This window comes from Sinocyclocheilus anshuiensis, unplaced genomic scaffold (assembly GCF_001515605.1).
Source record: "Sinocyclocheilus anshuiensis isolate Anshui unplaced genomic scaffold, SAMN03320099.WGS_v1.1 scaffold11, whole genome shotgun sequence".
NCBI classification, from domain to species: Eukaryota; Metazoa; Chordata; class Actinopteri; order Cypriniformes; family Cyprinidae; genus Sinocyclocheilus; species Sinocyclocheilus anshuiensis.
In genome coordinates this window covers 1,237,596-1,255,356 of record NW_015551076.1, presented here as the reverse complement: position 1 = coordinate 1,255,356, position 17,761 = coordinate 1,237,596, and the positions used below count along the sequence as shown (strand labels likewise).

The window sequence follows — 17,761 nt, the reverse complement described above, 5'->3', positions numbered from 1 at the left end:
GTCACACTGCATCGTCCCACTGTCCCTGTGGAGCATATATTTGTATGTGTGTGTCAATACATTTTATAAGTATGTACAAGCATTTCCATAATTGTATGTCAGTTTATCATATTTGCACTAATGGTGCTCAAAATATATATTTTTTGTGTTTATTTTTGTAATAATCAGTGTTCACATCCTCATATAAATGTGACGTTCATGTTCAACCTGCGTGTGTCTGCATAAGTGATGAGTCTGTGTGGATGTGTGCGTGTCAGTGTTTGTGTGCATGTCTGCATGCACGCGTGCGTGTGTCTTCCCTCTGACCTCATGTACAGCTCAGTGTATGACTGTTGGTCCTGTTGTTGCTTGCAGGACTTTGGGATGGCGGAAGAGTTTGCCTCCAAGGCACTAGAGTTGAAACCCAAATCCTATGAAGCCTATTACGCACGAGCCCGTGCCAAGCGCAGCAGCAGGTAACCAGGACAGCCTTTAAAACACATTCTGTCTCTAGCACAGATAAAGTGCTGACAGATCATGACCCAAAATTTCGATTGGTTGACGTAGTGCTATGCTAGAGCTTCAAGATAGAAGTCAATTTAGGCCCCTTGACCTCTGCATCACTAGATGTCAACAGCAGGATTAGACCTGTTCTTCATACTTCATGTTTTGTTGACCAATCAGATTCTTTTTCTTTAGAATGTCCATCATTCATATTTTATTCCTTTTCCTCTCCCCACAATTTTGTTTACTTTGACTCTCTGTGCCCAGAACACTTATATCAACTTGCTTGGTTTTGGAGAACCAGAGGTTTTTTGGGTCTATGATTTTGATCAATAGGTAAAATTTCTAACGAATGTTCCGGGTTCAATTAAATTTAGTTAACTTTGACTTTTACAATGAAAATCTGTGGGCATCCCAGAAGAGCAAAACGTCAGAAGTCTGGAGTTTTTTAGGTTTTACTGACTTTACACAGTCATACCAGGAGTTTAGAGAAAATATCTTTGCACTGACAGGGTTCGTAAACTGTACCATCATTAGTCTCATCATTAGTCTTGTTGGCTATACAGTACTTTTAAAACAATGTTTCCATTTATCCTCTTAAAGGTCCTCAACTCATAGACTTCTACTGTAAGTGCAAGAATGATTTTTGTTTGTTTTTACAAAATGGGGAATGAATCATAGTTATTCTGTGTGGTAATTGACAGCAGGTAATTGACAATCGACTTGCATTGAACTCTGAATAGTCCTTTAGCAATGGTCATTTCTTAGTCTTTATCAGTCAGTTCATTGGTTAACAAGCATATTTCTTCCTTTCTCTTTTCCTACTGACATATTCCACCTTCCTACTCTCTCTCATTCTTGGTCTCCCTCACTGTAGGCAATTCCACGCAGCCCTGGAGGACCTGAGTGAAGCTGTGCGTCTATGTCCCAATAACCGTGAGATCCAGCGCCTGCTGCAACGTGTAGAAGAAGAGTGTCATCAAGTTGAACAACAACAGGAGCTGGATCCGCCTCCTTCCCCTCCCCACGATCAAGCCCCATCCATGGTTCCGCCTCCTCCAATGGAGCCCCACATTTCAGACATGGAGCCTGTCCAGGACTTGTTTGAGGAGGATGATGATTACCTCGAGCGGGATTTGGACGGCCTACCACTTGGTGTTCCTGCTGAGCCCCACACTATACCATCGGGACTTCCTGTCATTCAAAACATGCCTCCATCTCCGAGCCATCACGATTCACCCTACTTGGGCCAAGCGTATGATTTTCGCCCCAGTCCCCCTTCAATGTCTTCTCCTACCAGGCAAGGCTACCAGTCCCCCTCTCCGTCACTCTCACCAACGCACCAGAGCTCTCCCTTCCGGCCCAGTCCCCTTCATCAGGCCTCCTACCACTTCAGCCCACCGCCATCACCGTTACGCCGTGGACCACAGTATCGTGCCAGCCCCACCTCTGAGGGAGTCGCCATGTACCGTCCCCAGTCCGCCTCTGCAGGACGGTACCAGCAGGACCAGCTTGCAGGGCGACCCAAGTCCCCTCTGTCCAAGATGAGCAGCCAACGTTCTTTCCAATTTTCCCAACAGACTTCCCAGCCATCACAACAGACCCAGTGGTTGCAGCCAGCCAAGGCACAGATCATCCGCACCAACCAGCCCAGCACCGCGGTGCACTCCAGTGTTGTACTGGGTAGTAGTGCATACAGTCAGATTGCTCACTCGATGAGCGCCCGCTGCCCAGGAGACATGGATGAGCTTGGGGATGGAGGGTACTCTTCCTCACTTCAACCTCAGGGCAGTCTGAGTGCAGGGGCCTTGTACCAGCGTGCCATCAGCATGGATCCTGGCCTTGTGGAGGACGAGCTCCCTCAGAGGCCCTCCTCTGCATACAGACCCAATCCTGGAGGAGTCCGTTACGCTCAGACACCACAGATCAGCCGCAGTCAGTCGACCGCCTACTATCCAGTCTCGCCTCACGAAATGGAGCGACAGGTGACTCTGGGTTCACCAGAGAACCTTCAAGCCCACCGACGTCCAGTCAGCGCGAATAGTGCTGAACCCAAACAGCACCCACCAGCTCCACGCCCCCTTATTCACTCCCACAGTACGGGTCTACGCTTCTCTCCATCCAGCAACAGTTTGGTGGCAGGTTCTGCTGCTAACCTAGGCCCAGGGTTCAGGGTGTCAGCTTCTGCGCAGCAAATGGAGATCCCTCTAAAGCTTTCCTATGAAGGCGGCTACCATGATGACCTTTCACCGGTGTCACCCCCACAAGGCACAGACTTCCGGGTGGTGGGTGGAACATATCCAGGAGAAGCACTTCGCTCCCGCACTACACCTTTCATGGGAATTATCGACAAGACCGCACGGACTCAGCAGTACCTTCAGCAGCAGCCTTCGCTGGCATCGTCCTCTTCGGGTTCTCGACCCTGGACCGTTTCTTCTCTGGATACGGTGGTGAACAGTCCAGCCACTTCCCCTAGCAACATAGGCTATGGACAACAAGCAGCACCCCTCAGCCATATCGCCTACTACAACCGCACCAACAACGCTCACAATGGCCACCTCATGGATGACGATTTCTACGCCAACTCCCCTGGTGTGACACGGGACCGGGCGGACGCTATGAGCCGAGTTAGCCAGGTTCCCACATACCCGGATGTGAAAGTGGCACGGACTCTGCCAGTTTCCCAGGCCTACCAGGACAATGAGTTTAGGCAGATGTCTCGAAATGAAAGGCAAGGCCCAACCTCACCCATTAAACCAAAGAGACCCTTTGTGGAGTCTAACGTGTAAGAATAAAGAAACGGTGTGCAAGATTTATTAGAACATTCTCGAGGAATATCTAACATGTTGACCATCTTATCGCTTCGTTTTACGTCCCATATCTTGATAATGAAAATAAAGACCTCTCAAGGTGAATTTCACTGATGTGAATCTAGCATGTACAAATCAAATGCATCTATATTTGCTCTGGACACAAAAATGAAAGTATCAGGACCCATTGGAGTTATAGTAGGCCTGTGTAACTGCTGTACACCAACCTTCTACTTTTCTGTACCTTTCTGAGAGGGTGGCTGCTCAATGCCAGTCATGGACACATTGCTGAGCATGGCCCCTGGACCAGATGTCCTCACTAATGTCCCCACTCAAACCAGTAATATCCCTGAGAATCTTGCTGTGTCTTGAGTTGAAAATGTACCTAAAATATTCCAGATCAATATTGCTAAAGCAAAAAACTAATATTTAAAATTAAGTTATGTTTGTATACATATATATACACCTAAATTTCAATGCAGTTGTCTTTTCAGTTTGCCTTGAGTTGACATGCACTCAGCAATGTGAAATATTTTTTTGACTTTTCTGGGCATTTTTATTTTTTGTCAACAGGTTATAAAGGTCAACAGGATCGCTACCTTTAACGCAATGCAAATATCTGTAGTGTTTGGTTAATAATTTCATATCTGCTCAAGGGAAGTAGCATTCAGGTGGTCAGCTGTTAATTTACTCGCTCTAAAGTAGTCACACCACTAAAACGGAAATTGTCTTTTCCAAAGAAACTTTTCTCATGGGTAGGTGTGGGGAAAACTTTTTTTTTTGCAGCCTCTGAATTCACATGCTCTCATTCATTATGTTTTGAGAGTTTATTTGGGCACTGAAACATGCCTTCAGAACATTTTCCCTGTTTGTTTTAAACTGTGAGTACTTGCTTTCAAATATGGGAAACCTGACTTGATGTCAAAGCCTGTGTCATGTATCGCCATTGAACTAACACTATTGGTAGGTCAGGCACTTTTTTACAGATGTCTTGGTGGGAAGATGGTGACATGTCAGATTCACTCACTGGATATGACTTTACTAATCAATGTTCAACTGCTGTTGAAAAAGAGCAGGTATTTTTGCAGTGTTTTAATTATTATTATTTTCTCATTTTAAAGTTATATGAGGTGCACTCAGAGTTGACCTGGAATACTGCTTACTGTACAACAGTGTTTGTATTTAACTATTTGTTTTCCTTTTGTATGACCAAAATGTAAATGGCTGTAAATAATGTGCTGAACTAGAACGCATGCTCTCTGCTAATACACAAACCTGAGTGTGTGTATGTGTGGTTTTATGTATGAGGGAAAAGACTGTGGCACAATATATTTCCTTGTTTCCCTTATTAGACAAAAAAAAAAGAGCAGATGAAATTGAGGTTTTGTATATATTTTGCTTTAATATTTTGATTTTGTTTAGAACTGGGTTTGCAAAGGAGGATTCTCTGTAAATTGTCTGTAAATGTGAGCTGTGATGTTTTCTGGGGTGGAAAATCAGAAACGTGAATGAGGACTTTTTATCCAGTTACACGATTGTAAACTGTACAATCATCTGTATGTATGAGGGAAATAATGAACTTATTTAAAAAAAAAAAAAAAACACTTCAAAGAAATCAAGCTGAAATAACTTTCCATTGAGTCAAACTTCATTGAGTCATATTTCTCATGAATTTATTTAGCTTAAAATCACATTGAACATATAAAGCAAGCATTATGAACATTACTTACTGATATGGTAAACATGGTAAAAATATTGCCACTACACAATACAAACATGCCAACACAAAATTACAGTACAAGGGCACCTACAGATAATTTATACATACTCTTTCAGATGGAAATACAGAATTTGTGTGTGTTTACAGTATACACACACAAAACAGTGTAAAACCGTATCTCTCCTCTTCAAGCTGATTTTAATAACCAGCACATGGGATGGATAATGTTTGGATAACAAGTAAGACTTTTTTTCATTTAAATAATGTAAAGATTTTTTTTTTCTTTCTTTTCAGATCTTGGATATTAGAGATTTTGGTCTTAACAATCCAACATTATTTTCAAGTATTTTTCAGTAATTTGTGCAGGCAGAGCTGTAACATATTTTCATATAAAAACAGCATAAAGCAGGTTTCTGCATATAATGATAAGATTAGTCTGTAATATAAAACAAATGTTGAAAATCCTGCATTGCAAATTTGGAGAATAAACATTCACTGATGTAGTGCTGTGCTCTTTGATTTTAAACAATTATAATTATCATTGTAGAGTATTTTAGTTTTTCATTACAGTCTGGTACAAATAAATGTTAAGGCACAAGAAAGTACATCCTGAATCTAATACATTTAAAGACACCGTATATACAACTCTTTTATTTTTTTCATGCTAATTTGGTTTGGCACAATTAGAAGTTACTTTAAAAATATATATAACATTTAATTACTGTCTGTTGCTTAGTAACATTAATGTTAAGTATGGGGGAATACAAAACGAGAAGACTGCAAAAGGAGGAAGTGGCTGACAGGTTTGCTAGGACACAGGTAGGAAGGCAGAAAGGCCATTTTTGGAGTGTATTAAGACATTAAGGAGAACTGGGGATTTCTCCTTCCGACAGGGTCTTAAAGTGCACAGATAGAGCCTCCTCCTCGGGATTCGGTGGTCGCCTAAAGTCATCACTCGTCACCACGTAACCCACCACGACCCCAAAGCACACCAGCAACAAGCCTAAAATGTTTGCCAGGACCCCCTCACCAGTAAACCTGGAGTAAGTTTCCCTGAGAATAAGAAATGTGCCATAAAATTGTTATTGATGAATAGAAAAGCACTGTACACTCTTAAAAATAAAGGTGCTTCAAAAGGTTCTTCAAGCGATGCCATAGAAGAACCATTTTGGGTTCCACAAAGAACCATTCAGTCAAAGGTTCTTTAAAGAACCATCTCTTTCTTACCTTTTTGTAATCTGAAGAACCTTCTTTCGCCACAAAGAACCTTTTGTGAAACAGAAAGGTTCTTCAGATATTAAAGGTTCTTTATGGAACCATTTAGACAAAAAGGTTCTTCTATGGCATCATGAAGAACCTTTATTTTTAAGAGTGTAGTAGCTTGCGAATCTTAAATAACGAACTTCAGATCCAATTTGACAAACATTATTTCATAAAGATTTGCAAGTTAGGTCAATGTGTGGGACGTTTATCTGCCAAAAGTCACCCACATGTGAAAAGAGTTTATTTATAGACTAATGAAGTTAATAATCATATGTGTAGTACACTGAATTTAAGTACAGTATTCATGATTTCTGCAGTAAATGGGCACATAAGGAATATCATCTTGAATAAAACCAGCATTTGATGCCAAACAGTGAGAGATGTAGAAAAGAAGCCAAATATCATTAATATTCACTGAAAGACTCATTCACATGGTGACTCATTGCTTTCCTCCTGTTTAAAATTTTTACCTCAGCTTAGTGACATCAGTTGTTTTGTTTTTTTTAAAGCTATATTTTTCAGATACATTCACTGACACTCACATGATACTGAAGAGCAGTTTCTCTGTGATTCCCAGCAGACAGGATCCCACGGACATGACCAGCAGCAACAGGCCGAAGAAGACGTGCAGCGGGAGATACCAGCTCCTCAACTGAGCAGAGGCCCATGGGAAAAGGAAAAATCCCAGTCCCAGTAACCACTGGAGGAAATAAGAGAAGAAGCAGTCACTCCAAAGATGACTTTACATGATGTATTTTACTGGCCTCTTAAAAATGTTTGAAAATCAGGTCTTCTCAAATAATGGGGGGCGTGGCAGAGTCTTAACTTTGATAAAGAATATCTCTTTGGTTTTGAGACTTTAGTCTTTGCAACTTCAGGGATCTTATCTATGCACAATCAGCTTGTAACACTCCAAAGAGAAAGGAAAACTTGAAATCGCATCATATGACCCCTTTAATAGTGATGTTACCAGTGTAATGGATGTGATCATCCACAAGAGGGTTTGCTAAAAGCAGAGCAAAGTGCTTTCAAACCACATACACTCAGTCGTTCAAATAAGGAAGAAGGAAGATGTTTTAATGCAAATGCTGGTCAAAATGAAATGACTGCAAATTACCTGTATGAAAAACAGCACAAAAGTGAGCATGCCACACCAGCTGTGCAGAGAATACATATGAGGGATCTTAGCTGCCGAATGGAAGTCAAATACAGCCACCAGACCTGAGAAGAGAGAAAGAAGGAGATATTATACAGTATATATAATATAGTTTTATTATAATTTGAAGTAGCCGTTTTCTATATTAATATATTTTAAAATATAATTTATTCCTGTGATGCAAATACTGATTTTTCTGCAGTCTTCAGTGTCACATTATCCTTCAGAAATCAGTCTAATTTGCTGCTCAAGAAACATTTCTTATTCTTATCAATGCTGAAAACAGTTGTATGGCTTAATAGGATTATTTAACTAACAGAAATGACAAAAAAAAAATAGTATTTATTTAGAAAAGGACGCTGAATGCATTTGTACGTATTGGTGTTGACCTCTGAAAATGCAAATCTAGTTATCCTGTGCCTTGCGATTATTAAAATACATGTGTTTATCTGAGGGAAATGTTAGTTTTCCCCTTATTTAACGGTTCAGATGGCACATTAGACATGGGAAATGATTGTGACCGCAGCAATTGAGAATTACAGCTGAACAAATGCCCAGCAAAACAACAGTGCTGCCAAATGTAATTTACTGTTTCTTCTAACCTGCTAGCAAACTCGTGCTGGACTTACCCACAATACTGATGATAAGAGCCATCATATGCAGCAGAGCGTGGAGAATTTTCACTGAGCGTTTAGTCTCGTTTCTAAAGACACGATAAACCAGAACAGCTGCGGCAGAGAAAGAACAAGAACTAATCAAGTCATATTTTCACACGCAAAATTATCCAATCATAAAAGCATTACGAGTATAAAGTAACAGAAGAAATATAAAAGTCTTAAAGGTACAGGACCAAAAACAGCCTGCGTCAGGTTTGAAATTCTACAGATGCTGTAACCTGATGAATAACATGTTCTCCCATGTGTTTTTTGGCCTTTCTACAAGCAGACAGATGCCCTCTGGGCTGTTTTTACTGCTGCTTTTTGGGACAGCTAAACCTCTAATAGGCCAGTGACATTTCAGGTATAATGTCCTAATTGAATTGCCATGACAAGGGTGTTTTTAATCAGACGAGCACTGCTAAAGATATTAGCTCAGTATCTGTCTCTGTTGAGTGTTTTAAGTGTCCAGATGGAAGAACCATGAATTGACTGTGATTATGCTTTAATAATATCTCTCTTACTATTTTTCCTTTGTCCTGTGACCTTGCCTACAGCAGTTACTGATTAATAGAAAAAAGCACACAATACCAACTCTCAGCAGGGCTTGATCTCTGTTTAAAAAAACAACTGTGAAGTATCCCAGCCCATACTGATTCATATATATCAGGGAGCAAATCCGATATTAGCTCCGATAATAGCATTAGCTGGCCCTTCCTGTTCAGTATTGTGTGTGTTTTATTGAAAGCAAAGAGTCACATACACACACTCTAAAGGCTGAGAGACATAAGACACACAGATGTCTTATTAGACCATTACATTGAAGCTCTTGGTCTCCATAAGCAGCTGATGAATCATAAACAATAATAATAATAATAATAATAATATTACAACATTAAATCTAGTATATTTTGATTTCATATTGATTTATTTTTACTTCTAAACGTTTACAATATATATATATACAGATACACACAACATATATATACAACAACAACAAAAAAATAAAAAAAAAATATATATATATATATATATATACTATTGTAAGTAGTGCAATATAAAAATTATTATTAAATTGGTCAAATATTTATTTTTTTATTTTAAAGTTAAATAGAAGTATTATAATACTAATATATCTCTGTCTAGAGTTTTTAAATTAGTAAACTTTATTATTATTATTATTATTATTCAAATTGACTGGTTTCCTAAAAACTGTAGTATGAATATAATGTGGACTGAGACACTATCACATAAAAAACAAACAAACATGCAATGTAAATAAATAATAAAAAGCAGCTTTTGCCGTAGAGTGTACCTTGCCCTAGGCACATGGTACAATTCACAAGAATATTATTATAAACTTTAAATATTACATTATTTAATTCTGTCCCAATCTTAGAATATAACCACAATTTAAACCCAATACTGTAGATTTAAATACAGTTTGAGTGAAATAATAAATGGGTTGATCGTCAAATAATGGCAACATTTGTTCATGTTACCAACTCGGCAGAGGAAAGCTTGGTTAATCACTAATTTCAAGGTATTAAAAAATGATTAAATGGAAAAATGATTCATTTTCTAGGCTGTTGTGGCTAGAGAAAATACATCTATTCAATATTCAGAGCTGTAAACCTGAAAGCCCAGAAAAACTACATCAGTGGTCTTGGGTAGTTCCTGAACTGCAACTCTTCTATTTTCTCTTTGCAAACTTCAAGTAAATAAGGATAAAACAATACATATGTTATCTTTACACTTAATTCTTACCATCTCCATAGAGGAAGACAAGGCCGAGGACCATACAGAGAGGGTGGACGTTAAACTCTTGTGTGGAGCCGTCCCAGGCGTAGCCTCCGCGGTAATGTCCCATCCACACGCCTGTGATCACCACACATGCCACCCCCAGCACCTGAGAGCCCGCCACATACCACGGCAGCGTCCGCAAGCCACCCATGCTCACCGGCATACCCTCCATCACCTGCCAGACAAGAAAGAGAAAACTGGAAAACCTTTCAGGGATGTACAAGACTCCACCTCTTATGCAAATTAAATATTTCATGAATTATAGTGATAGTAGATTTGCTTTCTTCATGTAAAATAGACAAATTTGACCCATACATGTTCTAGATATAGACCATAAGTTCAATGAGACACATAAGTACAAAATAGTTTTTACTTTTCGTTCTATATTTGCAATATTATTTAACATGAAATGTGATTTTAATATTGGCAGTGAAGAAGCTGCATGAATGTGTAATAAGTCTTCACGTTGTGGTTTGGATAGTCGCGTGATGCCTTATAAAACCTTTAGTAAACCCATTATGCAGATAAAGACCTTCAGTCTCCTGTGTTTAAGTATCATGTGGTCTTTGCCAGCCTTACGAAAGCACAGCATCCCCCACTGTAAAAAAAACAATCTGTTATATGACTGCATGATGATTAACAAGCTTAAATTCCCATTTAGCTGACACAAACACATCATGTTTAGAGCTCTAGAACCACTAACCTCGTGATAACAACAAGCTATAAGATGAAACCTGTATAAGAGTGGGAAACTCCTCTAGACGTCATGCAAACCATAATCTAGAGATGATGCCATTTTAAAATGCATTTGCCACTAAATTATGGTGCAGCAGCAGCAGCATCACGCGCTGTCAATAGTATGGAAAACGTGTCACTCACCTGCGCCACGTCTCCAGAAAGCCAGAGGAAAGGGCGTGTTTTTATGATTGGGTATTTTGGGCAAGAATCACAAGATCCTTATTGCTTGAGGGGTTTTGTAACCTACTTTCAAAATTGCATCTGATGTTCTCTCTCTCTATACAGTTCACTCGAAGCCTCTGCTGATGTAGACGCACGACTTTACACGCCTGCCTGCTATTTCATATATTACTTGTATTGTAGCGCACGGCTTGACGCTCTTGGGGGGGGGGGGGGGTTATTATGCAGCGGATGATGTCTGAAACGCACTTCGGTTGCCTTGGTAACCACATCTTTGAGCGATTGCTGATGATTTGATCATCTTGTCTAAATCATAGGCTAGACAGACGTTTTTACTTCCAATAATTTATCCAATAATTCTTCCAATCCAATAATTCTTAAAGCATTTAGTTTTATTTAAGTGCACTATGCTGTTCAAAAGTTTGGGGTCGGTAAGATTTTTAATGTTTTTAATGTTTGAAAAAAGAAAGAAGTTTCTCATGCTCACCAAGGGTGCATTTATCGGATTAAAAATACAGTAAAAACAATAATATTGTTAAGTATTATTATAATTTAAAATAACTGTTTTCTATTTGAATATTTTTAAAGTCTTCAGTAGGCCTCTCATATTTGAGAAATGCAGATTTTAGCGCTCAAGAAATATTATTATCAATGCTGAAAACAGTTTTGCTGCTTTATTTTTGTACAAACCTTAATTCATTAGGATTATTTTATGAATAGAAAGTTCAAAGGAACAACATTTATTTAAAAAACAACATTTTGTAACATTATAAATGTCTTTGCTGCCACTTTTGATCAATTGAAATAAAATAATGTCTTTAAAAATATGCTAGATAAAAGTAATAATTCCTTTAAAATGTATTTAAAAAATTTATGTATTATTGTTTCTTATTTCATTTTTTTTTTTTTTTTTTTTTATTCAGGCAAAAACTGTGATCCTAGAATAAACGGTTTGGAATATGGATGGATGGAAGTAAAAAAAAAAACTAATAATATAAATAAACGAGTAAATAAATTACATTTTAAATAAATATATTTGCTTATTTACATAGGCGGATCAAAACCTTTTATCTTTTGAAGTGGATCAAAACCTTTTATCAAAGTTGTCCTAAAACCTTAAACCAAAATGCGTTCTTTGATCAGAATCAGAATCAGAATGAGCTTTATTGCCAGGTATGTTTACACATACGAGGAATTTGTTTTCGTGACAGAAGCTTTCACAGTGTAACAGAATGACAGTGACAGAACAAAAAAACACAGATAATAACAAATAAAAAATAGAACAAGTAAATAAGGAATACAAATATATAAATCGACAATTGTATGTGCAGGTATATTACAATAGACAGTTTTGTATGTACAGGTACTGTATATTATGTGCAAATTTGAGGTGTAGACTGAGTATGAGTGTTAGATAAATAAGTGTATGAGTGTATAAATAGTGTGTGTTCCACAGTTATTGTTAAGTGTTCATGAGAAGAACACTTTGATTAACTTTTTTGATCCACTTCAGATGTTGACTACTGTATATATATATAATATCTTATAATTGTCTATAAGCTGTCATATGCAATATCTATGGTCTACAGATATTCTATAGGCCTATCTATTTGCCTTGTAGGGGCAGAATTATCTGAGTTGATTTGCATAGCCATCAGCATTCTTACCAACTGAACCTTGAATATCATTCTTCGATCATGTCGCATACTGACCACATGAGGGATGCAATGAGCTGTGGATCTAGCTGCAGTTCATCTGCAGTAACTCCTGCCGTCATTGGTCACAATATTAAAGCTTATGCTGACATAATGTGTATGCAGTGACATTATCTCCAGTGCTATAATCCTGCTCCCCGTCAATAACACCATTCTATTCCTCACTTTCCCTGCCCTTTCTTTCTGCTGGGGGTGGGAGTGAGTGAGTGACGGAGATGACATTTCCAGTATGACTTCACAAAGCAGGGACTCACAATTGATTCACTGTTTTACGCTTACAAATATAGAAACTTTCTCTCCCCGCCATTTCTTTCTCGTCCTTTTGAGCTCAAGAAAGACCACCTTCCTGTCAGGTGAGGAGGTCCGACTTTAGTTCGAGATCTCACTGCAGCGTTATTAAAACGCGTTACCACTCTGATAGGCTACTTGCACAAGGATGCAGGGATTTCTCACAGACATGTATCTATATAGATGTCTGTCCTGTTTTGGCCTTGTTTGACAGCCGCAGCCATGGATATGCATGGGAATTGCGTGGTCCCGCGGGTCCCGCTCACCTCAGCAAAGTCACTGGTTTAGCGTTAGGGAGCTTAAATTGGTTTCAATTTGCTTCCAGAGCACGCTAACCTGCTAACTAGTAACCTGCGTGTCGCCATGACAACAGCCGGCTCTCTGCACTCCAACACCAAGAACACAACAGAGAAGGAAGACAGGAAAACAGCTAAAACATAAAATGCAAAAGAGCACGTTTGAAAATAGACACAAGTGTAGTCCAAATAATGACTTCCTTATTTCAATTCCGTTTGTAATTTGAATAACACGACACGTGCAGTTAGGCCTATACGGCAGTTTTGACTAACGTTACCTAATTACCTCTTTCTCTGGACGCTTTTAAACCCAAGACAGAAAAAAAAACAAATATCAAGCAAACATCAAAGGCTATGTAACCTATATGTAGGAGTGGGTGCATGTAAATATATTTATGGAGGTTATGTAAGTAAAGCATATCAAAATATGAGGGAAAGGAAGTTGTTTTCAAATTTGTTTGTGTGAAATAGTGCAATAACCTCAGTGTGTTTTTATTATATTACTACACAATGGATGTCCATAATCTCAGTGAGGAATAACGTCACAGATGCTTCTGGGAGGACTGACCGAAGGATGTTTTCATGCTTTTATTCAATGTGCTAATGGTGAGTCATAACTGTTAGGACTTAGATGGGTCTCCATGGAGACGTGATGCTGGAGCAGTCTCCTAAAGATTTGGATTGACAATTTTTAATTTTCAAGTAATTTATAGCTACATTTTATGCTTTATCGCAATATTATTAGTAGAGGTTGATTGGGGGGTTAGATTGGGTGTTTAGGCATGTTCATTTTGCAAATCAGTAAAAGAAAAACATATATATTAAAAATAAAAATAAAATCATAAAATAAAATAGTGATAGATCATTTTGAAGTTTTATATTTCCACTTTTAATATTGTGAAATTTTCCACAGTTCCCAAGGGTGCCATCCAAACTGCTGTTTTTTCCAGTAGCCCCTCACTGCAGAACAAATATCCAGGGGGCGTGGTTGGATCCACATCTAGGGGGTGGAGATGGGTGGGTTTAGGGATCAGGGGGTTGAGACGGGTAGGTTTAGGTATATGTAAGGTGGGAGGAGTTGGATCTGGATCCAACCTCGCCCCCTGGATCTTGTGTTCTGCAGTGAGGACCATCTCGTTTTTTCCCCCTGAAGTTGTTACAGGTATGATTTTCTTTCTTCTGTAAAACATAAAAGAGGATATTTTCAGAAATGTGTTATTTTTTTGTCAATGTCAGTCAATGGTCACCAAAACTGCTTGGTTACCAACATTCTTCACCTGAACAATTAATACTAGCACTTACTTATTCTATTCTATTCTATTCTTTTCATTTTGGTATAATTAATTTAATTTAATTTATTTATTAATATTAAAAAAAAACTTTTAATGTGTACTGTGCTAGACCAACTGAGACTTGTCAAAGCACCTGTATACTGTTGCTCTGATTGCTTCTTTTGTTCTCCTCATTTGTAAATTTGGATAAAAGCGTCTGCTAAATGACAACGTAAATGTCTTCAAAATATCTTCTTTTGTATTCCACAGAAGGACGAAAGTCACAATTACCATTTTATTATTTGATATTCTACACTGTAAAAAATTGCTGTTAAAAAACGGCCAATTTCTAACAGTAAAATACTGTTATTTCAGTAGACAGTTTAATCCTGTAAATTAACAGCCAAAAGCACATAGATTAATCACTTGCTGTAAATATGCAGCATTTAACTGTAACCCCATTGGCGCCTGAAAAAAACAGTATTGTGCTGTAAAAAGCTGCATGTGGGTGTGGGGATTTATTTTATTTTTTTTTTTCAAAAACAGTGTGGTCAACGAGATCACTTCACAGCTCGCCTCTTGCCTTCACCTCCATTAAAGGACACGGTTCAAGGTAAAATTGTCTCTTTATTTAATTATGTTGCCCCAACTTGTAAAATCACGTCTTTCAAGAGGTATTCTTGGCTGCTGCTTGACGCTAATCGCGTTTGAGACAGTTCTCAACAGGTCAGGCATTTGGCTAGTCAGTTTTCTCCGACCTCCGATTATTACAGCGAATTATTTGCTTGGTTAAAAGGGTACTACTTAGATATAAGGTCGATTTTCTTTGTAGAAACCCTTTAATCTACATTTATTTTTTATTCATGGCGCTAATTTTAGATACCAGATGCATAAATGTAGCCTAAATGCTAGTTACACCACGCATTATAATCCAAATTCATTTTTCATTTGATTTTTGATGGTGTAAGTAACGTTACTCATATTTTAGCGAGATTTACATGTATTATTAGCAGGAGGCCTATTCAAAAAGTCGAAGAGGTCGTTACTGAAACGCGAGTAATCGCGTTTTGCAGACAGACAGTTCTCAACGGGTCAGGCATTAGTCTTCTCCGTCGAGTTATTTGCTTGGTTGAAGAGGCAATAACCCAAAATAAAATTTTCTCATAACATGAGATCTGCAGTTCAGTTTAAAGATTAATTATTGTGATAGGTGCACTCCTCGCTGTCAATAAAAAAGGAAAGTGATCAAGCGCATCCACTACAAATATGTCTAAATTCATATAATTTTGATTTAATGTCTGCGTAATGACTTTATGTAATTTCAGTCCTTATCTCCATATGAGAGTGGAATATTTAATGTAAATGTATATATCGACATGAAAACAGAGCTTAAAATCATTGTTTTTACTTCATGAATTTTCTCACTCCAGGAAAAAGAGTTCGTACGCATGGGTCAGAGTTTGAGTGCAGGCGCGCAAATTTTCCCGTCAATTTTGTTTTTATAAATCCCACCTTTGGCGCAGGAAGTGGCGTACGCAGCGGTTATAAATGAGGCCCCTGGTCATCAAGCTTCTTCTGGCACATTTGATGACAGTGAAAGTGCACTGATGACACATGCAGATGTGAGTGTTTATTTAAATATTTTGTTTGTCGTTTAATCTTATCTTAGAGTGTAATTCTGAATTTTATGTTCTCTTTTAGGTTTCTGCGATGTTGAGAAGATGCATAATCTACCTGCCAGCCCTTGTCTTATTCTGTGTGGTTAGTAACATTGTCACAACTAATGCTGGTGGTCGGTTGCAAAGGCAGTACTTAAAAAAAAAAAAAAGACTCAAAATTAAAAATGTTCTCATAATTTACTTACCCTCAGACCATCAAAGATGTATATGACTGTATTTTGCCATCAGAACACGTTTTTTTCAGCATTACAAGAATCCACACGTCTGCAGGCAATCAGGTAATGTCTTCTGATGTGAAACTCTATGTTTGTATATAAAGCATTTCAAAATGAAGACTATTATTGGTGGTATCAATATTCTCCTGTTATTAAGAATTTGTATCACAAACTAGAATGGAAGCAGCCATCTCCATTGATACAAATTGTGATGTAAGCAGTGCTTGGCCCGTGTTTATTCTGTGTATTTTAATGTAAGAAGAGCAGAAAAAGTTTGTTTTCCTGGAGGAATGTACTTGGTTATGGATGCGTGTAATTTGACACAATCCCACTAATATTTTGTATTTTGACACAAAAAAAAAAACAGTAAATAGTTTATAGTTAAGTAGTTTATAGTTAAATCTTAATTATGGATTTGTTTCTTATGAAAATTTCGCCGGTAATGGTAGATTTCAGGTAGATTTCACCTCAGAAAACATTCACTAATAAACAGGAATCATGTGGATTGCTGTAATGCTGCATTTATATGCTATTTGGACTCTGGGTCTCATTTACTTAAATTGTACATAGCTCATAGCTCATACATAGCTCCAGTTTACTCCTGAAAATGTATGTGTTCTGATAACGAAAAAGTCATAGATATCTTGGATCGGGGGAAAATAAGTAAATTGTCAGCAAAATGTTGTATTTTTTTGTAAACTATTACTTTGAGCACAATTGGAAAAGACTTCCTGAGAACTATTTAAGATACATTCTAATTGAGAATTTATTATTATTTTTATTATTATTTTATTTTTTTTTAAATATCATTTCAGGGAGGTTTACACCCAGGATTTCTGACTGCAATAGCAACAGTGTTCGCAGTGTACTACGTCTTTAACCTTCAGTATCCAGAGAAGGCATGTGGCACATTGGAATTCATTCAAAGGTATTTTATTCACCTTCTACTGTAACCTTTAAATTGCTTCTTTTTTTTTATTACTCCCTAATTTCAGGAAGTATATATTTAATCCATGAATTAAACTAAACAAGGTAGACTATGTAGGTTTTGTCTTTTTAGTTTTTTCTATTAATATACATGTGTATTTATTAATACCCTTAGACGATTTGTCTGGATAAATCCTGAAAAGGCCCGAAGCCCAGCAGAGGAAAGGTTGTTTCGAAGAATACTGGAAAGATTGTGAATAACAAGTCTGCTACTGTCATCCCCAAAGTTGTGTCCCTCCTAAAGAACCTCATCGATTCCAAATGGGATTTTGTCTAGGTAACTAAATTACCCCCTACCACTTACATATTCTAGCTTCCTGAGAGAGTTACCACCTCTAATCTACATTTATATTCATTGGTAAGAGTGTATGTTAACCCTTTGGAAATGTTTGGTTTTCTGTATTATATTACCTAAAATTGCATCTGATCGCATAGGCACAAGGTGCTTCAGCTAAACATTCACAATGATGTAAACTTTGTGATTACCTTGTTATCTTGATG

At 37.9% G+C, this 17,761-nt stretch overlaps 2 protein-coding genes across 8 annotated transcripts in view; one reads left to right on the top strand and one right to left on the bottom strand.

Annotated features, from left to right (window-relative positions):
- The window catches only part of tanc2a (tetratricopeptide repeat, ankyrin repeat and coiled-coil containing 2a), a 163,654-nt gene extending 159,077 nt beyond the window's left edge, over positions 1-4,577 (top strand). For all 4 annotated transcript variants that reach the window (XM_016452399.1, XM_016452401.1, XM_016452402.1 and 1 more), the window contains 2 exons: positions 355-455; positions 1,361-4,577. In XM_016452399.1, the coding sequence (XP_016307885.1) occupies positions 355-455; positions 1,361-3,272 (2,013 nt within the window). In that variant the 3' untranslated portion in view covers positions 3,273-4,577. The remainder of the gene's footprint in view (positions 1-354; positions 456-1,360) is intronic.
- Positions 3,877-17,761, bottom strand: part of LOC107662402 (cytochrome b561-like) — a 20,818-nt gene continuing 6,933 nt past the window's right edge. The window contains exons 1-7 of one of the 4 annotated variants that reach the window (XM_016452404.1): positions 10,771-11,008; positions 10,424-10,489; positions 9,856-10,066; positions 8,062-8,160; positions 7,394-7,497; positions 6,819-6,976; positions 3,877-6,066 (exon numbers count right to left, since the gene is read on the bottom strand). In XM_016452404.1, coding sequence (XP_016307890.1) covers positions 5,874-6,066; positions 6,819-6,976; positions 7,394-7,497; positions 8,062-8,160; positions 9,856-10,066; positions 10,424-10,483 — 825 coding nt within the window. In that variant the 5' untranslated portion in view covers positions 10,484-10,489; positions 10,771-11,008 and the 3' untranslated portion in view covers positions 3,877-5,873. The other 3 variants (XM_016452403.1, XM_016452405.1, XM_016452406.1) reach the window with 3 other exon arrangements.